This window comes from Oreochromis aureus, linkage group 6, assembly GCF_013358895.1.
Source record: "Oreochromis aureus strain Israel breed Guangdong linkage group 6, ZZ_aureus, whole genome shotgun sequence".
In the NCBI taxonomy this organism is placed as follows: Eukaryota; Metazoa; Chordata; class Actinopteri; order Cichliformes; family Cichlidae; genus Oreochromis; species Oreochromis aureus.
Window position 1 is genome coordinate 18285272 of NC_052947.1, and position 21827 is coordinate 18307098.

General features: G+C 40.4%; 1 protein-coding gene across 2 annotated transcripts in view; it reads right to left on the reverse strand.

Annotated features, from left to right (window-relative positions):
- Positions 1 to 17181, reverse strand: part of cntln (centlein, centrosomal protein) — an 89041-nt gene extending 71860 nt beyond the window's left edge. The window contains exons 1-9 of one of the 2 annotated variants that reach the window (XM_039612962.1): positions 17109 to 17181; positions 15512 to 15600; positions 11959 to 12047; positions 9916 to 10000; positions 5691 to 5822; positions 4532 to 4711; positions 2793 to 2926; positions 1612 to 1774; positions 944 to 1183 (exon numbers count right to left, since the gene is read on the reverse strand). In XM_039612962.1, coding sequence (XP_039468896.1) covers positions 944 to 1183; positions 1612 to 1774; positions 2793 to 2926; positions 4532 to 4711; positions 5691 to 5822; positions 9916 to 10000; positions 11959 to 12047; positions 15512 to 15600; positions 17109 to 17166 — 1170 coding nt within the window. In that variant the 5' untranslated portion in view covers positions 17167 to 17181. Of the gene's footprint in view, positions 1 to 943; positions 1184 to 1611; positions 1775 to 2792; positions 2927 to 4531; positions 4712 to 5690; positions 5823 to 9915; positions 10001 to 11958; positions 12048 to 15511; positions 15601 to 15926; positions 16269 to 17108 lie in introns of those variants that run through there. The other variant, XM_031752301.2, reaches the window with a different exon arrangement.
- Between the last annotated feature and the right edge of the window lie 4646 nt (positions 17182 to 21827).

Here is a 21827-nt window from a genome sequence, read left to right on the forward strand (position 1 = left end):
GCACAAACATTTCTCCGCTGCTGCAAAAATATCATCTTGTGCTGCATCAACTAGAGTTATCTGAAGGAGGAAACTGGAATGGTAAGTCGTAGAGCAGAAGAGACCGAGAGACTCCTTAAAATGTCAAGTGGTGTGCCAGAGAACTGCTGATGGAATAAAGTGTCTCAAGATTTGACTTTTTTCCCCAACTAAGTGTCTGACACTGTGTGGTCTACCGCCTATCATCATATCGTTAGCAGTTATTAAAGGCCTCTATTGCCTTGGGGCGATTGGTTCAAAAGGCACAACGCTAAAGCCAAAGTCCCGCTGACTGACAGACGTAGAATTGTAACTCTAACATCATCTTCAAAAACATTACTGAGTTCCAATTAAATCACCTCTCTCCACCTCTTACCTGGCTTTGCTGTCTGACCCGCGTGTGTTAAAAGGACTTCCAGTTACTTGGGTGGGAGGGGAGAAAGACGATATCTAAAGTATATTATTCAGAGAGTGCGCGTATGCCTAGGACTGGCGGTGAGAGAAGATCAGATAGCGGACATAAAAGACACTGGTGCTCAGAGAGATGGATAGATCAAGGGTGAACTAGAGCAATATCAAACGAATGATTCTGAGTTAAAGACCACCACCACAGGCCATGCTGGGGCCAGTCAGTTATTACTGTGCCTGCAGGTCCACCTACACATTGACATCTCTGTACCTTGGGACAATTAGATACCAAGTCCAGGCAAGCAATTGACAGAATTATCAAACTATAATGTGTTTGTTGTGAAAGGAAGAAGACAGATGTAACGTCCAGGGAACTGTAAGCATGCACTTTTAGTTGCTCTTACTCACACAAATGCATATCATAGATTGGCATACTTGCTATGCTAAGATGTTTTTAATGCATTTGATGATTAAGGCCTTTTTGGAACACACAGTGAAGAACGAGAATAGTGCTTACCTTAAAGTTGGTTTGTTTTTGTGGAGAGGGGTAAATGGCTGTTAGCGGAGGCTGTTGTTGCCGCTGCAGCTCCTGCTGAAGTTGTATTTGTTCCTGCTGCTGCTGTTGTAGCTCAGCTTGGAGTTCTAAGATCTGTTGGTCTTTCTGCGCCAGCTGGCTGCTCAGCTCCTGGTGACTCTGGCGGAGCTTGGCCTCACTAGACACGAGAGCCTGGTAGCACTGACTCAACTCTTTGTATAGCTGTCAACAAATATAAATAAGACAGAGAGGTTTAAAATCCAAGCAAGAGGGAATGGAAGGGTCAGATCGATGGGAGGAAAATGACACAAAGCACTCATTAGGTGACATTAAGACTGTCTTATATTCAGTAATGGAAAAAAATAGGGAAAAGAAGTGGTTAACAACACGTGTCCCAAATGATTTATGTTTGCAAAATGTCTTTCTCTATGATTCCTCCACGTGCATGGCAAAGTAGTATGCTGCAAACCCAGTCACAGTAACAGAATACTTTGAGAAAAAATGGCTTTCTGGCAGACATAAAAATAATTGTAAGTTATAGCTAGCTTGGAAATAAATCACCACAGTGGGTGAGGCCTGAGTGAAGCGCGACGAAGAGGTTATAACACTGTTGAGTTTGAGGTTGGGAGTGTGTGTGTACTTGTGAGTACCTGCTGATAGGAGGTAGCGTCAGCAGAGTGAGCCTCTTCTTGGTTCCGCAGAACTCGCTGTGTGTCGAGGTTGAGTCCTTCCAGTTGCTTAATCAGGTGGCTCTGCTCCGCTGCATGCTCTGTGCTCCGTCTGTACAGCGTCTGCACTTCTGCAAAATCACGACTACACACAGGCACTTGCATTACACATTATGCAAAGTCAAACAGTACACAACAATAATGTGCTGCTTACATTAAATATTGTGGATTTAGTTATATTTTTGACGTATTCAAGGTGAGAAACATAAAGGTTGTGTACTGATGTTAAAATAACTATTTAAAAAAGTATGCCAGAGAACCTGAATTAACTCAGTTTTAATCCTTTTGGGTTTTAAAATAATAGCACGTGTGTTACAGCTGTAAAAGTCTAACTTTTGATAACTTTTGATAAATTGATAACTTGATAACTAAAACTGAACTCAATTCATAAGCCTTTAATATCCTTTAATATCATCAATGTCTAAATGCACAACAAAACTATAGAGCAATAACAATCATAAACTTGTATGCATATTACATTATTGTAATGTATTTATGACAGCAGATTTCCTTCTTTTGTCAACAGCGGCTACATTTCTCAACATACCAACATTCATCAGCGCCAAAAGGTCATTTCCATCGTGTTTTGTATCCACCAATGGAATTACCACAAAGCGCTTCTCGAACTTGTAAGGAAATCTTTAATCACCCTGCTAAATCCACAAGAATAGTCTATAGCCCTGGTGTGACTGACATGTCAGAGTGCCTCTGGCATTAAAACAGAAAAGTAGTTAAAAAAGGTTGAGATTACCACTAAGGCTCCTACAGTTCTCACAGTTTTTATCATATCGACTAAAGCTTAGCCAAAGCCTGCCCTGTTTCCCTCTTCTCTCTTTTTTAAAGCATATCCACTATGCAGGGCTTATCAAGTGGCTTTAGGTGAGCCAGAGTGGAAGAAATCTGTGTCACCCCCAAGCCTCACAGCGAAAGAAGCAATATACTCACTCGTCCATGCAGTAACCCATGTAAATCGAGGTATACACATATAGTACGTCTATATCGGACAGAATTATACTTTAACTAATGAAATTAGCCATAAATATCACCTATTAGGGTTTGGATGTTGCAAGAACAGAGACACTATCTCAGCTGGTACAGCTTACCAAAGGCGATCAAGTTGTTCATGTTTAGTTGCCAACTCTGTGTCTTTGGAGGAAAGCAGAGCTTCCAGGCTGCTACTGTGGCTCTGCAAGGCAGTCAGCTCTTGACAGGTGTTGTGCAGCTTCTCCTCTAGATCCTGATGTAGAAGAGTAATAACAATGATTTTGTCAAATTTAGAGGCTATCCTTAAATGAAATGCTTTAAGAAGTATTAGTATTATTATGTCAACGTTTTGATGTGTCAGTATTTATTTTCTATGGCAAAATCCTCAAACCAATGCAGACCAGCATCGTTAAATTTACGGACTCTGCAATGGAATCTGAAATAATTCACTTGTCACATTTCACATCAGGCTTTTACTGGCTGTCTACAAATAAACAAATAAATGATTCTAAAACAAAAAAGTGACAGAAAAGCAAGGAAGCAAGCAAATATTACCACTTGTAATAAGTCGGTCACAATTTGTTACTTCACAGCAACCAGCTGTACTAGTTGCTGTGAAGTAATCGAATAGCAAAATTTAGATTTAGTTCTAACATGACAGTCTATCTGAAAATGTCTTTATTGTGCTGTTTCTTTGTATATAGGATGTGCAGACAAGGCGTTAGTTAGCTTTGCTTTAATTTAAAGAAACCATTTGAGTGCAGCAGATTAAACAACATCAAACATGTACAGGTCACCAAACCCTGAATTCATTCGACGCTAATTAATATCAAGTAAATTATGTGAAGAATGCTATAAGAAATTTTATAATCGGTCATATTTTTTTTCACGTATTACACATCTTTGCGGCTCTGTATTTGCAGAATATTCCTCCACCTCTGTTCGGGTTAAGAAAATACTAAAACTATGCAGGTGTATCTGAACAGTGCACGCAGGTCTACATTAAATGATAAATTCCCGAATAAATCTTTGCCATGTCAAACAAATTGGCATGATGTATCCCCTGCGCATCTGATATTTTCCATCACCAAGTTTCAAATCAATGTATGATACAAAAAAAATATTATAAAACAAGTGGAGTGTCTTTGACTGTGATGGATGTGCATACACTAGTCACTGGGCTCATCCCGTCCAAGAGTAATTACTCTGCAGCTCTAACTTATTCAAGACTCTCTGTCTGATTCCATTTGACTAGGGGAGCAATATGTTTCACAATGATTAGTCGATAAGGAAGGGGAGGAATGTGAGGTTCCTCTGTAGCTTTTATTTCCTGAGAATCTAGGAAATAAAATTTGAAATGTAAAAAAATAAATAAAGAAAATATTCAAGAACTGCGATTTGATTGGTTGAATGTTTAAACAATAGCACAGTTGATGTCTTATCGTATTTCTCATGTTCACAGAGAGAAGAAGCACCGATCCATAATGATGATCAGAGCAACAGATTCTGAAAGTTACTTGCATTTGGATAATGAAACACACCTGACCACAAACTCTTGAACCAACAGGCCAACGACTTAACGGAAGCTACTTTCGGTTGTGGTCTGCTTAATTCTTCTTCTTTCTTTTTCTTTCTTTCCTTTTTTTTTAAACCACAACTCAGGAAGATCTGTCTGCCCTACGTTAAATCATAATTTTGTCCTTCCTTTGAGTGCAGTCCCTGTTTATTTAATTCTGTGCTTTGCTACAGAGATCTTTTTATATTCACAAGCTGAAGAGGAAAGGGTGTGAGGGATCAGAAAGTTCAAGGTGTGTGTGAGTGCCTTTGTATTTGTGTGGACCTGTCCCCACATTCATACCTTTATTCTGGTCTGGGCAGCATCCCTCTGGTCTCGTTGGCTGTTGGCCTGCCTCTGCTTCTCCTCCAGGTCAGCTTGCAGGGCGGCGCAGCGGGAAGCTAATCCCTCTTTCTCCTCCTCTAGAGCCTGCACCACCTGCCGCTCCTCCTCCTCTTTCCTCCTACATTTTGTCTTCATTTCCTGAATAAGGAAGATGTGTGTGTGTGTGTGTGTGTGTGTGTGTGTGTGTGTGTGTGTGTGTGTGTGTGTGTGTGTATGTGTGTGTGAAGAGTAGAATGGGGAGGGGGTCAATAGGGCCAAATAAACAACGGTGACGAAAGAAGAGAAAAAGAAAAAGCAGCATTTCAAACTGAGAATTGAAAAAAGAAAACTGCAAAGATCCAAAAAGAGAAGCAGCCCATGGGGTTGAGGCTGAAATGAATATGTAAACAGTGGACCGCTTTTTCTGCGGGAGCCCACTGCATGGGTCGCTGATTGGCCAAGGTCACCTGTGCTGTATGACTGGACCCACGCGGCCAGTGTTTGGTTGGTGTTGGCCGAGCCGTGCTGCAAGAACTGGGCTCACGTAGGTACAGGGGCCAGTATGCCAGCCTTAATGACAGGCTCCTAATGAGAATGGTGCTGGCTACAAAACCCATTAGACTCAACCTAGGTCTCCTTTGATGCTGTCCCCCACGATTTCTCACCACGAGACCCCACCAAGACTGTGTAAGGACCATCCCTTTATCAATTAATCATAGCCATGTCCCATCTAAGCATAATTAGGCAGAAGCCACACCATTGCATGCACATTATTCACTTTCCCCCCACTGAAGGAGGCATTAAGTATTTATCTGCAAGTTAACAACCTGCTTTTCTCTGGCTCGTGTTTTCTTTCTCACATGCAGACTTTCCAGCTGTTAAGTATTCTCTGTTGTCAGTAGCGGGAAAGTAAGCTGAAAGCAAGAAAGGGTGAGACAAAGCGAGGGTGGAGACAGGAGAAGAAGACACAAAGACACTGAGATTGTGTTCAAGAGGGCTGAACAATCCTCTTTCTCTTCTAAATGATTCATACCCCCGGGGCTAAAGCCACGGGGGACTTGTCGTTTTCGGTGCCACACAGAAAAGAGACTTTTGAAAGCGGAGGCCCCGACTGCCACAGAAAATTTGTTCCACCAACCTCAAGTTCCTGACTCTTATTGACCAGTTGTTCACGCAGAGCTGTCAGCTCCTTCTTCATTAAATCACTCTCCTCTTCCGCCGTCCTCCTTTGTAACAAGCCGTTAATCTCCTGCTGCTGCCCGGTCACTCTCTGTGGCAATCAGGGTGACACAGAAAGAACAAAAAAAAACAAAAAAACTACAGGTTACATTAGGCATATCATTTTTTTAACCTTCATTTTTTAAACATGTTGTAACAAAACAACAAGACTATCACTTTTATATTTACTTTCGTAATCAATTGGCGTTGATTAATGAGCTATTCATGAGGTCTACAAAGCATGAGTGAATGCTTGTTGGAATTTCCTGGAGCTTAAGGTCATGCCATTCAGTGTCATATTTTTGCAGCAGTCCAAAACCCCAAAGTATTAAGTGTACAGACAAAAGAAAGACTGGAAAACATTATCAGCATTAATTTTCTAACCTGACAATCAATGAATAGACTAAATGATTCAGCTCTTAAAACAAGCACTAGTGTAAAGTAATGACCACCCACTTTTTATATGTTTACTTCATGTTTTTTGGCAGCCTTTGTGGCCTTAGTGGGAGGAGGCTGGCTTCTTAACACTGTATCAGCTGGGGTTTGGCATTGGCTGGTAATCCACAGTCTTCTGTGGGTACACCCTCCTCTCTCAAATAACACCGTGCTCTGGGATGCAATTAATTGCCATGTTGAGGGAAATCGCTCAGATATATCCAGATAGTGGATTTAGCGTTCCTTGCTACTTCTAGCTTGCCGTGCTAAGAACAGTGGGGCTTTAATAGATTTATACTGGAGAGCGGAAAATAAATTCAAACGCTGATAATGAGATAGGGAAGAACAATTTGAACCCCAGTAGCACTCAAGTGATAGAATAGTGGGGGTTGCGCCAAGTTAAGAGGTCTAGGACAAAGATTAGTGTCTGAAAATTCCCAGTACAGTTCAAAAATGAAAGCTAACTATGTTACAAAAGCAAAGAGAGAAAGAGGTGAAAGAAAAAAAATGAAAACCAGCAAAGAACAAAAAAAAAAAAAAAACATAATCAAAGTGGGAGAACTGACACATTAAGAAAAAAATCTGAGATGCTATGTGGACTCAGCAGACCATCACATCCTTGAAAAAAGAAGGAAAACCTATTAATCACTCTGAGGGTATGGCTTAAGATTGCAGATGAGATGATGACTGTCAGAGGGCTGGATGACACAGCACAGAGTGCGGCGCTATCAAGGAACTTTTCAGAAGAAGTGCAGCAAAAAAAAGGCTTTGAAAACAAAGGAATTCCTCCTATAAAACTCATATAAACTTAGACATGGGCGTTACACTGAATGAGAGTAATAAATGAATGAGTTCATTTAAATAGCTCTTAAAAAGCAGTTGAAAGACACAGCACAGTTAAGTCCCACCCTCACGAGACGGATTTGCAGCTATCTACCGCCTCATCAATTCAGTCTATTAAAAAATAACCAAAAAGTATCCATTAGATTTGATGGATATCCAGATATCCATCACATTTCTGTAAATTAGGGAAAAGCATTTCAACAGTGTGAAACTTGTGTCACACTGTCATCTGGATAATTCAGAGGGCCATAAGTAGCATTTGTAAGCTTGTAAGTGCCAAGCTTGCAAACACAGCAATGGAGTCGTCATCTGTGATGACTTATACCTTAAAGGCACAAATTTTACATTTAAAACAAAAAAAGTCCACCGTAATCACGTACCTTTTTGGTCCAGTGAGCAACTATTATGATTGCTGAGGAGGGTAATGTCAAAAAACACTGGCAAGCTGATGACTCCATTACAGCCAGTCTCATTAAGAATGAGCACCATTCTGGGTGAGGGACACTAATGAAGGAGACTGACAGATGCTTCGGTGAAGAGATGATGATTTGGAGTAAATTACATTAGTGATGTCATTATCATTAGCCATCATACCACCAAGAACTATAACTCAGGGGTTAGAGCAAAAAAAAAAAAAACAGGTATGAGAGAAAGATAAAGATCTAAAGGGAAATATCAAAGCAGCATAATTTAATTTGTATTTTTATGGCATTTATGAATTAAAGTTTCAGCAGACAGTTAAACAAGCAAGACAAAAATGCTTGTTTGTAATAAAATGACCATGAAAATGAAATAAAAAGCCCAAGGATTGTTTTGTCTTTCTGTGAAAGACTCACTAAGAGCCACTAGAAACGGCTGCAACTTAAATGTCAACTATGAAGGCATATGACCACAAGCTCAGCCTGAAGATAAATGCTGCATTCCTTTTACAGCAGAAGTCGGATGTCAGAGCTGGGAGTAACGTCACTTCCAAGTTGAGCGCATTCCAGTAGCAGTTGGAAAAACAAGGGGAAACAAGCTTTATTTTGTTCCCTACCAAGGTAAAGCCATTCATCAATCGCTGGCAGTACAACAAAAATGCCAGCAGCACGCTCAAGGACAGAGCCTGGTCACTGTTTCGTGTATGGCTTATTTGCTCAGTCACAAATACACAACCGTGGTAGTACTACAGGTTTTACAGTTTCATTGTTGTTGTTATGATTTAATGTTGTCAGTGTTTTGTTTTATGTTATGTTTAAGGATTTGTTCTCGTTTCCTGTTTTATTGTGAAGGTCCGCGTCTCATGTGAGTGTGTTCAGTTTTACCTCTGTCTCGTCTTGTTGATTATTCCCAGCTGTGTTCCCCACCTGTGTGTAATCTCCCTGTGTTTCTGTGTGTATTTAAGTCGCGTCCTCTGTCTTTGTTTTTTTTTGGGCTGGTCCGTCTGTGTATCCACCATGTCTCATCCGTGTGTTTCCCTGCTGCCCAACCGTCATCTGTTTTCTGCTCGCGGTTATTTGTGTTCAGGTTTGTGTTTCTGTTCAGGGTTAGTAGTTTAGTTTTCCCAGTATAGTTTAGTTCTCCGTTTACCATTTTGTCCATCTCTTTTGTTGTGTTTGCCTTAGTGGCACCAGCCATTTTTAGCCAACCTGGTTGTCCATTTTAAGATAAAGCCTCTTCTCATCCCACAATCTGGTATCCATCTTCTTTTATGTTGCGGCCTTGAGCCGGGTCGTAACATTGTGAAGTCAGGGTTGGTGGCGCTTCTACATTCGAAAGGAAAATTGCTTTGCAACCACCGGGTAAGCTAACTTTTAGCTCAGTACACGATGCAGGAACTTGGGAGCAGCTTGTTAATCATGGAAGCTGAAGCTGTACATGTACGTGTGTGTACAATATGTACACAGGGTATGGGCTTATTGCAATGCTTATTGGGGGAAAAAAAGTAGAAAAAACCCAAACCTAAGTTTTTAGGTTTATATGTACTGGATTTGTTCCTCAAGTCTTGTGCTGGGATTGAGGGGGCACTCACATTAACTGATCCTTTCTGTGGCCAAGCGAGTTTGACCCCCAAGGTGAAGTTTGCTTGATTAGTATAAGTGCTGTGTAATGTGCCGGTGCCCTGGCCCACTTAAAGAGGAGAACCCAGCCATAGTTCACTTGGACTTGAGCACAGTATGCATGTAGCATGATTGCTATGTACACACACTCCTGAGTAGCAGCTGTCTCCATTAGAAATCATTCTGTCAATTCATTAATGAACATGTGAGAGCACAGTGTGTCACCACAACCCCATTGTAGCCACAATATTCATAAAAAGCTCATTCGCAAGCACTCATGAGCCCATTGTGTACTACAAGAGCGCTTTTTCAAGAAAGAGAGAAGAGTTGACACTCCGAGACAAACTGATGTGAACTTGGGTCGGATCATTAAGGGCAGTGTCAGCACAGGCCAGTGGGAAGTGGGCAGGGAAGGTGATTGTGCTCGGGGAGGGTACAAAGTAACCGTGCTTAGTGTGAGGACATCCTTACTCATTAAAGCGGCGCCTTTTGAATTTTTTTTTTCGTAATTCTAATAATCATATGACGCAAGGAAACATAATGATGTGTGAGAAAAATGGCGAAAGACACTACTTTGATGTGGAAATCACAGCAGCCACACACTTCTGTGAGTGTGCAGAAGTGTGATGATTTTTTTTTTTTGCATAAAACTCTTTTTGAACACTTTTTGTACATTTTCATATTTAAACTGCGCCGTGACAATTTGAATTCCTATAATCAGATCTGACAGTAAGCCAGCAGCGAAAAATTAATTGACTTGCTGATGTTCATAAGGAAAAGTTGTTTGCATTAGAAACTTAAAGCTGGTTAAGGCAAACATTTTGATACCTGTTCCAACTCTTGAATCTTGTAGTCTTTAGACTGAAGGATCTCCAACACTTTCCTGTCCTTAATCTCAGCTTTGTGCTTCTCACTAGAAGGAAGAGTAAATACACAGAATATTCATGTGTAAATAGTCAACAACGATTAAGGACTTGAGAGCATACAGAAGAATAGGTTTATCTATTTAGCTTACACTCAAGATTCTGTCCAATCTTACTGGCTTGAAACACATTGATTTCTAACTTTTCTCTATAAACAGATGCTACATATAAAAATAAGCATGAAGAACTCATTGATTTCATTACAAATGAGATTTTCAGTATAGGAAGTTCTCTGGTTTATGAGTGAGCATTGACTGCATGCAGGTGAAAACCATGAGCTATCATCTGATAGTGATTTCACTTTTTTTTTTAAAATTCATCTGCATTCATAGTTCGACTGTGAACACATGGAAAAGGAAATTGTTGGCCCAGATATCAACAATCCCTTTTCCAAATATCTGCTGGCTACTCTGGAAAGGTCAAAACACTGACTTTTGCCCCCAGAGGGCAAGTCCTTGGACAAAAGTTTATCGGTTTCAACTACAAATGTTTAATTATTGATCACCTTCTGCACTCATCAAAAGAAGATTCTTTGCCTTAACATGTCGCCAGTGTTCTCATCATTATTTTAATATTTAATAATGCTAAACTGTAAGAAAATGAAAAGAAAAACTTTGTTTACTCACTGGCTACTTACGCAGAATTACAGAGCAACAATACAGCAAAGTTTAAACCTCTCAAGCCCACTACTACCTCTTTTATCATAATGAACTTTTGGGGAGACAAAAACAAGTCTGCAATTGGGGACCTGCTTGTTTCAACTAGTCTGGACCACCGGGGACCATCCGTTCCCTCCGCTCATCAGCTGCTTCTTCTACACCTCGGGTCTTTGAGGCCTTCTCTATCGTCTCTTTGCCTCTTCTGATCAGCCCTCTCCCCTGGTAGACACTGAAATAAGTATCTGGTGTCCCTGGAGGGGGCAGGAACGCAGGCAGGCCTAGCTGCATCTCCTCATATATTGGGCTATGTTCACCATGTCCTGAGCATCCAACCAATCTCTCTACAAGATCCGCACAGGAAGGGGAGGGAGGGATGAATGGCGGCTCCCAGTGGACGACAGCGCTTGACTGGAGTCGACACAATTACCATGTCAATATCCTCCTGCGCATCAGGTGATACAATACACATACACTCTCTGGGTGCGTGTTCCCCCACCGGTCTCAGCGGACTAACCCACTTTGATGGGTTTCCTAAGGGGCTATAAGGAACTCAAGTGGGTGTGGAGTAGAAATGAGAGGCACAGGTACTGAGGAGCACTCTGCTGCTGCACTGTGTTTTTACCTCTATTAAGGGTCTACTAACAACTGACAGACCTCAAAAAGTATGCGATGTGCACCAGTGAGGAAGAAAATATGATTTAATGTATCCCCTAAGGAAAAAAGTCAGTAAAACCTAAGTACTAAATAAAGCTTTACACAAAATTTAATGGCAGCTGGAACGCGTGAATAAACAGCTTTCAAACTTCAGCGATAAATCAGAGTCTCGTTATGTTTTTTGGGTGTTTTTTTTTTTTTTTTTAAATCATAAGAGGAACGCAATTCATTTCTCCAGATGTGTCTTTTCCTACAAGTTCCCATGCCACTGTTCTCAATGGAGCTTAGCCATCCTGCAAAAGAGGTCATATTCAATCTTGCAATTTATCCAGTAAAGACAAGTATTTGGCAGGACTGTTTCAACTGTCCAACATGTGAGCAGCAGTGGAAGAGTGTTTTCATTAAAAGGGTTTCCACTGTTTGAACTGCTAGACCAGGGATAAGAGGGCTTAAATCAGCATCTGCACCAGATTCCGTCATAACCCCAGTAGAACGGCCAAGGTGCTTTAAACACCCCTTGAACGACTTTCACACACACACACACACACACACTTGCTTCTCTTCACTTGCGAGATAAGGGGAAGGTTCGTCTGCTGAGCCTCTCAGGTAGCAATGTGAAAGATGAATCCACTCACCGCTCAACCACCAAACTGACAGCCTGGGTCAAGTCTGGATTTGCCACTTGCAGCCTTTTCCACAGAGACCACACAAACTCCTTGTCTGCCTGTGAGAGTAAAGGATTCAGCAAGTCAAGAGAAATAATTTTTGAGAAATGCGATGATAAAATTTGCATTTGATAAGCCCCTAAAAGGAAAAGCAGCAACACATCACAGCCCTTTTTCAGTGAGAAACAAAAAATTAGGATGCTCAGTGACATTAGCATATGACAACTGGGGGAAGTCAATCAATAATTTAAAGAACTTGTAAAAATATAAATATATAATATTTTTTTCATCTGTCCTGCCCTCTCTAATCACGAGCCTCTCTCTAGCGGCAATCTCCATCGCTGAGATGTGACCTTCGACTCAAGGGGAGCGAGCATTGACACTTGTCATTATGCACTATTTATGACTGGGGAGAGCAGGGATCCAAATCAAAACACAGCAGTCGAGCTTGCATTTTTCTTTATTAATCAATTGCTCTCCGGATATGTTTTCCACTACAGCTCCAAAGTAACTAGCCCCAAAGAAACTCAAAACTGATGACAGAGAGAGTCATCTTCAAGCAGAAAAACCCAGCCAGCCCCTGACACATTTCCAATTCAAATTGTCTCACTGGTTTTTCAAACATTTTTAAGCTACATTACATTTAATGAGGGACATCTAAAAACTACATTTTCTGACATTAAAAGACAGAATTATACCAAATCGACTTAATATAAAATTATCTGATAAATTATGTTCACATCATCATAAGATAAAAGTCATCCCTCCCACTGGAATCTACTGGTCTCCAATTAGCACATGAATTTTAACCCCCTTCTCAAAAGTGTCTAATCAATTATTTACTGAAGTGGCAGAAGCAGACCTTGATAAGACCATGAGCTGAACATATAAAGTGGAAGGACTGTAGATCTCTGTCTCGATGCGCATCTGTGTGTTTTGGTGTGTGGTTACACAGATCGGGAGCGGGGTGAAGCGGGGATAGAGATCTCACCAAATCAACCCTGGAATGCAGCTAACGATTAAATTAGGCAGCATGGTTTACTTGAAATACATGGTCTCCCTCTGCCTGGCCTTTGGCTGCCATTAGCCCTTCCATGGACAAATGTTCAGTCAGGACCCTCATCAAGAGCTCTCCTCGGCCGTATGCGTACTTAAAGATGCACTGAATGTGTGTTTGATGATGGCTGAATTATTCATTTTGAATCTAGACACTGAAACACCACGAGCTAAACATACCAGAGAGAGAGCGAGAGCCACTGGAATTCAGCACATATTAGTAAAATTAGCATGGTCTAGCAGGAACATTTGCTGGCTGACAGATGAGTGTCTTTGTAGTTAATGGCTGTCCTGAAGTAATCACGCAAGAGACTTAAGACATCAGTAGTATTCAAATGCCACAATTTAAATTGTGCACGGTAGAACTTAAAGTCCTCAGATATGCAGAATCAGTGATCTACTCCAGATAAGACCACCAAAGATGGCTTTCGTGTCAGCTCAATATAAGTGAGTCTGAAGTGAACAAAGTATACAGTGCGTAGTCCTAAATACAAGTGAGAATAACATTTTTTATAATGGTTTTTAAGTTTAAAGGTGCAATCAAATGTTAAAGTTTGCAGGCAAAAGGCCTACTCTTATCCATTTCAGGGTTGTTGTGTTGGAGGCTATTCCAGCTGGGGAGGTTGCCAGTCTATCGCAGGGATGACACAGAGACACAAATCTACGGCCGATTTAGGATCACCAGTTAACCTAACGCACATGTCTTTGAACCGTGGGAGGAAGCCGGAATACCCTGAGAGAACTAATCTAATCGCAGTATTACAAAAATTATATGTGAGAGAGGGTTGTGTTTGGCTAATATTTTCTTGGGGCAAAATTCATGGAGAAAATTTGCAAAACTAACATTATCAGGTGACACTGCTTTGTCTTAAAAATAAATTTACTTGCCAAATAATTGTCTCACTTTTTATTCACCGACTTTCATACTGTTTCATCACTCATACATAATTCTTTTTCTTTCTTTTTCTAAGGTGTGTCAAGGCAAGATTGTTCCTGGCTAAAAATGGGCCTCTGGAGAATGATTACCCACATAACCATAATCAGTCTGCATGCAGTGAACAAGAAAAGTTTGTTTCCTTTGACAGAAATCTCTCCACTTTCCTGTCATCTCTATCATTCGACAAACAGCTCTAGTAAATAAACCCCAGGTTAGCAAAACCAGTTACATAAACATTTTTATTACGTTCGTGGGGATTTTTTTCCCGTCTTGTCTCCGGCAAAGTTATTTCAGCTGTCACTTACTCATACTGACTACCGATGCATTTGCAGAAGACACAATATGTTTCTTTTGTTTATTTAATCACATACGTCAATACATGGATTCACTCCACTCTGATGCCTTTGTGTTCTCTCACTGAATAAACACTTGAAAATTGGCTCCCGAAGTCAAACCAAAGTTTATGCAGAGGATAAATAAGGTAACAGGCACACATGTGGTTACACACAAACAGCAGCGCAACGAATGTTTGTGTCCAACGTGTTAGGTGGTTTATATTTCTACTTCTATTAAAAACCTCAAATGTAACACCTCATCTGCTGAACCCCACAGCTGTCTGCCTACCTGTGTAGCAAGGTGGTGTGGATACACAAAGTGAGAAATGCTGGGATCAATTCACTCATGTTATTAGACACCACCTGGTGGTGAGTATGCAAGGACTCCCTCAATCACTGACTCACAAAGTGAACATGAAAGCCTTTGGAAATCTGCTCATGAGCATGTCGTGCCTATCTGTGTATTATCTGACGGGGGCCCTCCACACTTTTTCCTGTCTGTGCTAGACATTCAATAAGGGTGTAATCAGGACATTTACATATGCATGAGGGAGATAAATATGCTTTATCTAGTCAGTCAAATGTGCTTTATTTTAAAATCACAAGTAGCATCCTGTAAAGGGGTGGTTTTCCTGCTAGTCAGTCACAGACCTAGAAATTATATTCTCATGCTTATCTTTCCATTAATCCTTATTTTATATTACATAAAGTCAGCTGACATGGCTGGTATGCATCACACAGAGATAAAATTAACAGTAACTACTTAATTTTGAAATTAATGAAGGTCCACAATTTATATCAGAGAGTGACAATTGAAAAGAAATGAACGCTCAGCCTGCAGAATAAAAGGTGCTGACAACTGTGTGATATATATGTAGTCTGAAAAAAAGTCATAGTCAGAGTGATAAATAAAGTAAAGATTAATATAGTGAGTTACACTTTTTAACACTGACAAGAGTTATGTAGAAATCACAGCCAAATGAATGCTTTGTTTGTAACAGTGATGTAATGATAAGGGTTGTAACGATGTTATACTCAAGTAATCTGGACAAATCACTATTTTAGGGAAATCAAATGGGTTTTTTCTCTCCTACTTTTAACTAAATCCAGCATTGTACAATGAGCAGTGGTACAGTACAGAAGTGTGTACACATGGCTTTAAAACAAAAACCCAAAACAAAACGCATTCACACACCTGGCATTGCAAAAGCTCATCTGATAAAGTCTTCAGCTGCTCCTCCAATACCAGGATGCGAGAATCGTCTTTGGAGCTCATTTTCGGACCTGCAAGAAGGCAAAAGAAAAAGGTTTGTAGTGATGAAATATTAAAAGAAAAATCTCAGTAACTTGCAGCAGTGGATCAAAACAAACATGTCACAGCTCAGCTATTTAAACAACGTGTGATTAGACTGCTTTGCATCGGATTGACAAAACTAATTGGAAAGGATTTTAGCTGACTGAAACCATACCGACAGGGACTTTGTATTTATTTATGTGATGTTAGCATATTGGCGTAACAGGTTTCTACCACTGAGGTCTACCGCTGAGGAAGAAATAAGCAAGCGTCCAGGACAGCCCTCCACGTATTTTGAGGACTGATAAGTTCTTACCTATTTCGATCGCTTGCTAACCAGGCAGATATCAACCCTGCAGCAGCACCAGGAAGACCAACACTGAGATTACTTAGCTAGCGTTAGCCACGTAAAGCATAAACAGTTACACTCTTTCTGGTGTTGACAGCTTTCCGAAGTCAGAGCGCTAGAAAAAAAAAACGTCACGGCATACTTCGAACTGTGAGAAATTGAAGGGTTCACCCGTGTACATCCGTTATATTGTTTTGTACAACGCCAGATGAAACATCTGTGTGGATAACACGGCTGTCAGTAACCAGGGAGACGGTTTCCTCTTTTCAAACAAGCCCGCTGTTTTCCGCTTCTGTCCCTTCGCGTCACAGCCGTCACGTCACTTCACGACAGTAGCAGTTCATAGATGGCAGTATGATCGGGATCGGCAAGGGTGTTGCTAGATTGGATCAGCCAGGGGAACGCGCAGGTCAGTTTTGATTGGCTTTTTGTGATTTGTTAAGACCCTAAGTTGCTTTTTGCTGTTTTTCTTTTGTTTTCCAAAATAAAGTGTTGCACACTGATAGCCTCCTTGAACTGCGATTTTATGAACTTTTCCCCCTATTTATGAAAAGTTTCATAGTTTTGTATTTTCGCTTTTTTTTTCTTTTTCACTTTGAATTTTTGTTTTCAATTCAGTTCACTTTCATTGAGATTCAGGGGCGAATCTATGTTCAGAGTTCTAGGGGGGGGGGGGGGCTCAACCCCCAGTCATAATGTTATGTGCACAGTGCCACATAATTGATAATAAAAGAATATGCTGCCTGCAAATGCACTCAATGCTTTTCACATTTCACATTTCACCCTGTCTGTCCACACACATGGATATGAAGCAAACCTGTAAGAGCTGCTTTTACAATATAGTTTTTTAATTCATACAAACCCTCCTTTTATTGTACAGACACAGTACAGAGCATCATGTACCCCAATCCCAAGAGTGGAGAATAGATTTGTAGTCTGTCACTCACATTCTGTTGAATGTTTAGACTGCAATGAATCCCTTAAAAAGCTATCATTCACATGAACACGTTCTGTCTAGAATGTCCATTTTTAAGCATGCTACTGGAAAAGCAAAGCAAACAAAGCATCTATGAATTGCATGTAAAAAATATTTTGTGAAACACAATTATTCTTGTTCCATCTTACTTCAGTATCTGCCTATTTACTCACCTGGTTCTTCCTGCTCTCTCTTTCCATCCTCCTCACTCCTTTGCACTGACAATAACATACAAATGCATTCAACTAAAAAAAAAAAATCTTATAATAATTATTTTAAGAGCCGTTATTATAAGGATTTCCATTTGATATCAGTATAACACAGTGCTTAGTTATGTGAAGTTATCATCAATGAATGTGGTCAAAACAGGAGCTACACCAGGTGGCTTTACAATTTTGTGTTGACTTTGACTACATGTCCACTCTTGTTTCTTTTTGCCGCCTTCATCCTGCTCTCTCCCTTTCTCTTCCTCTCTATCTTCTTCTCTGTCTTTGCTCTGCTAAAAAAAACAAAAATGTAACAGTAAAGCACAATTTACAACCTAAAAAAAAGGCATAAACTGTTGCTTATCTAGTGACACATAACAGAATTGACTTCATGTCAGCTGGAACTGAAGTTGTACTATAAACAAACAATAAAGCCAAATTTGACCAGAATAGGAACACAAATCTTTAACAAACTAAAAAAAGTACATCAACTGCTTGTTTGGTAATGTGCAATATATAACAGCATATTTATGTAGCTAAAAGCTAAAATTGGCTAACAAGATTAGCTGTGTAGCGTACGATAGCTAACACTATTCAGAGAACAAATAAAAATAAGTGGACACTTTATAAGTCACAGAAATGAGCACATATTAGCACAGAACATGTGGCACTTTTGTGTGAAGAAATTCAACCTATTGGGGGGGTTTTCTGCCGCACCAACGCATCTTATTTATTATTGATAAATCTGCTGTTGAAGCAGCAGCACTTCGGCGTGAGTGCGCTGTGACATCATGACATCAAGAACACGGGACCGTTAAAGCCCGTTTTCATTCTAACCTGCACCATTTCCAGTTGTCAAAATAATATTAACAGACAATTTCAGAAAATGATACTAAAATGCCTGATTATTACTAATGTTACTATAGATATCCAAAAGTTGAATCTGTTCATCTGGACGTAGCGTTTTGTGGGAGAAACGTTTCGTCACTCATCCAAGTGACTTCTTCAGTCTCAGCTGACTGCAGTTTTCCCCAACCCTTATCAACAGTACATTTGCATAATGACTGAAACCAGCCCACTGAAGGAACAATGGGCTGTGAGGTCAGTTCCTTAATCATAATTATGCAAATTCCCATGACCATTGATCAACAATCACTGACCAAACCCACTGATCAAAGAACACTGATCAATGGCCATGAGTACCATTCACTGAGAGTTGGGGAATGGCTGCAATCACAGCATTGTAAGATGGCGAAAGATGTACCCTTAGGCCCCCTCCTCGATTCAGAGATGGTCTTTCCCTCTTCACGTAAATGGCCTCCTTGACTCCGCGCTCAAACCAGCGTTCCTCCCTGTCCAGGATGTGTACATCCTCATCGTTGAAAGAGTGTCCACTGGCCTGTAGGTGTAAATAAACTGCAGAGTCCTGGCCTGATGAAGTTGCTCTTCTGTGTTGTGCCATCCGCTTCGCTAGAGGTTGTTTGGTTTCCCCGATGTATAAATCCTGGCAATCCTCCTGGCACTTAACAGCGTACACTATGTTACTCTGTTTGTGTCGGGGGACCCGATCCTTGGGGTGGACCAGGATCGGGGTGGATATGAAAAGTGGCAGGTTAGCCTTCTTAGACTGTGAGATTTCCATCAGTAATGGGGGACAGCTAAAGGCTGACGTGTACCGGAAACCTACACATACGGATCAGTATCTAAGGTTTGACTCTCATCATCCACTGGAGCACAAACTGGGTGTCATCAGGACGCTACAACACAGAGCGAACACCATCCCCACTGACACAGCGGCCAGGCAAGCAGAAGAACATCACATCAAGAAGGCCCTGAGTAAATGTGGTTATCCCAGCTGGACTTTTGTCAAAGCGGGAAAGGCACCTAAAGAAAGCTCCAGTCGATCCAGGAGAGAAGGACAACCGCTGCCCAGGCGAAAACCTGTAGTGATCCCATATGTGTCAGGAGTATCGGAACAGTTGAGACGCATTTTTTTCTAAACACCGTGTCTCTGTGGCTTTTAAACCCCAAAACACGCTGCGCCAAAACTGGTCCACCCAAGGATCGGGTCCCCGACACAAACAGAGTAACATAGTGTACGCTGTTAAGTGCCAGGAGGATTGCCAGGATTTATACATCGGGAAACCAAACAACCTCTAGCGGCGGATGGCACAACACAGAAGAGCAACTTCATCAGGCCAGGACTCTGCAGTTTATTTACACCTACAGGCCAGTGGACACTCTTTCAACGATGAGGATGTACACATCCTGGACAGGGAGGAACGCTGGTTTGAGCGCGAGTCAAGGAGGCCATTTACGTGAAGAGGAAAGACCATCTCTGAATCGAGGAGGGGCCTAAGGGTACATCTTTCGCCATCTTACAATGCTGTGATTGCAGCCATTCCCCAACTCTCAGTGAATGGTACTCATGGCCATTGATCAGTGTTCTTTGATCAGTGGGTTTGGTCAGTGATTGTTGATCAATGGTCATGGGAATTTGCATAATTATGATTAAGGAACTGACCTCACAGCCCATTGTTCCTTCAGTGGGCTGGTTTCAGTCATTATGCAAATGTACTGTTGATAAGGGTTGGGGAAAACTGCAGTCAGCTGAGACTGAAGAAGTCACTTGGATGAGTGACGAAACGTTTCTCCCACAAAACGCTACGTCCAGATGAACAGATTCAACTTTTGGAGATTTACTTTCCTGGATGATTGAGAATGCATCAAGACGTTACTATAGATAGTTTTAGGCAAGCAATTCATGAATTTAGTGGTACTTGAGCTCCCCTAAAAAAGGTTAGTTTTCAGAGTGGATTTCGTCATTTCAGTTTATTGTTTGAAACGTGTTTAGTTTTAGTTTAGTTTTTGTTAGTTTCAGTGTTAATTTAAGTGTTTTTTAAATTTATATCATGTAGATATGGTGCATATTTAAAATAGTGCTGTCAGTGTTAATCTCGTTTAAATGACTTTAACACCATAAAAGCATTAACGCAGCAAATCTCCATTAGCAAGTTAGCGTGGATCACTCCGTGCGTGGGGCTGCACGGCGTCAACGCTTGTTAACGTGTTAGCGCCGTGCAGCCCCACGCATTGAGCGATCGGCGCTATCTTGCTAACGGAGACTTGCTGCGTTAATGCGGTTATGGCATTAACGTCATTTTAACGAGATTAATGCAGTCAGCAGCACTAATTTAAAAGTAAAAAAATGCAACACCTTTTGAACACAGATGACTCACGGTATTGCAGACATCCAAAGTCTCACTAAAGATGTCAATCAAAGCCTCATCAGGCAGGCTGTGGTAACGAATTTTACCAGATCTTCTTACCAAAGACTAAAACTAGGGATATTTCCACTATATTTTATTTTATTTTAAGTTTAAACTTATTCAATTTTAAGTTTCCAAGTTGATTTTTTTCTATTGATGTTCTAAGTTCTTCTAAGTTTTACTCTAGATTTGACTGTTAAATGATTCATTTTTGTTTAGCTTTGTGAATTCTGATATTTTAGTCAGTTTTATAAGTTAGTTTTGTAAGTTAGGGCTGTTTTTTCAAAAATGTTGATTTTTATTTCAGTTGACTAACTTTTATACTTAGAGTGAAACTATCACCAGAGTTTTTTTGCTTAGTTTTATTCTTTATTATAATAACCTTGCTGAGAAAATTTGCTGGATACAATGAAAATACTTTTTGGAAAATGCACAATATCTTGTGTTTGAGCAAATGTAGACTAATATAAACTAGATGTAACACTGTTTTTTATATTATAATCACAGATTTGACTTGAATACCTTTACATCTGCTGACTCTTGTTCATTTATGAATATGAAGTTGTCTTTATTCTACAGTATAACATGATGGTTTGTGCAATTAGTTAATAATAATTCAGTTCAACGTTACAGCTGCATGTTAAAGCATTATTTAATAATTATTTTGAAATTACTGAGATTGGCTAAAGCTCCAAACAGACAAAGGACCTGCCCCAGGTCCTCAGGTCCTTAGATAGGTCCTAGGTTTACTTTTTACAAAGAAAGGAATAGAGGTTAAAAACCATGTCCACATGATGTATTGATGTTCATACTAATATTATTTTTGAGAACACAGGACTCTTCAAACATAGTTTTAAAATACAGATGGGTGTCTCTTGATACTACACTTACACAGACACACACACATGTATTCTATATAAAATAAAGGTTCCTCTGTGTCTGTAAGCACTGCTTTGTTGTTGTTATAAATCTCCAGTTTGAACAACCGAAGCAACCACACACATGATGGCAAAGAAAAATGATATGGAAATATGATAATGATCTTTATTTCTATTTGGCAGATACAATTACTGTTTTCCTTTTAAAATAGGTACTTACTCCTGTTGATATTTACCCATGTCTTCAGTTTTAATGAGCCGCTGTAAGATTAGAGACAGTGTGTCCAATGATTCTCGACTTTTGAGAGCTGGACGTAAGCAAAGGGAGGGTAAAGGAAAATGAACAAAGACATGTGTTTGACATCTGTTTTTTGCTGGTGAGACAAGACAACTCCATATTGTGTGGCTAATGTACTTAAGTGTCCAGCCAGATTTGGAGCACAGGGTGAGAGAGGGAAATGAAGAAATATGATGACTGGCTCTCCTCTTGAGTCAGACAAATGTTGGTTCATCTGCTCACTGCTCCACACTCACACCCA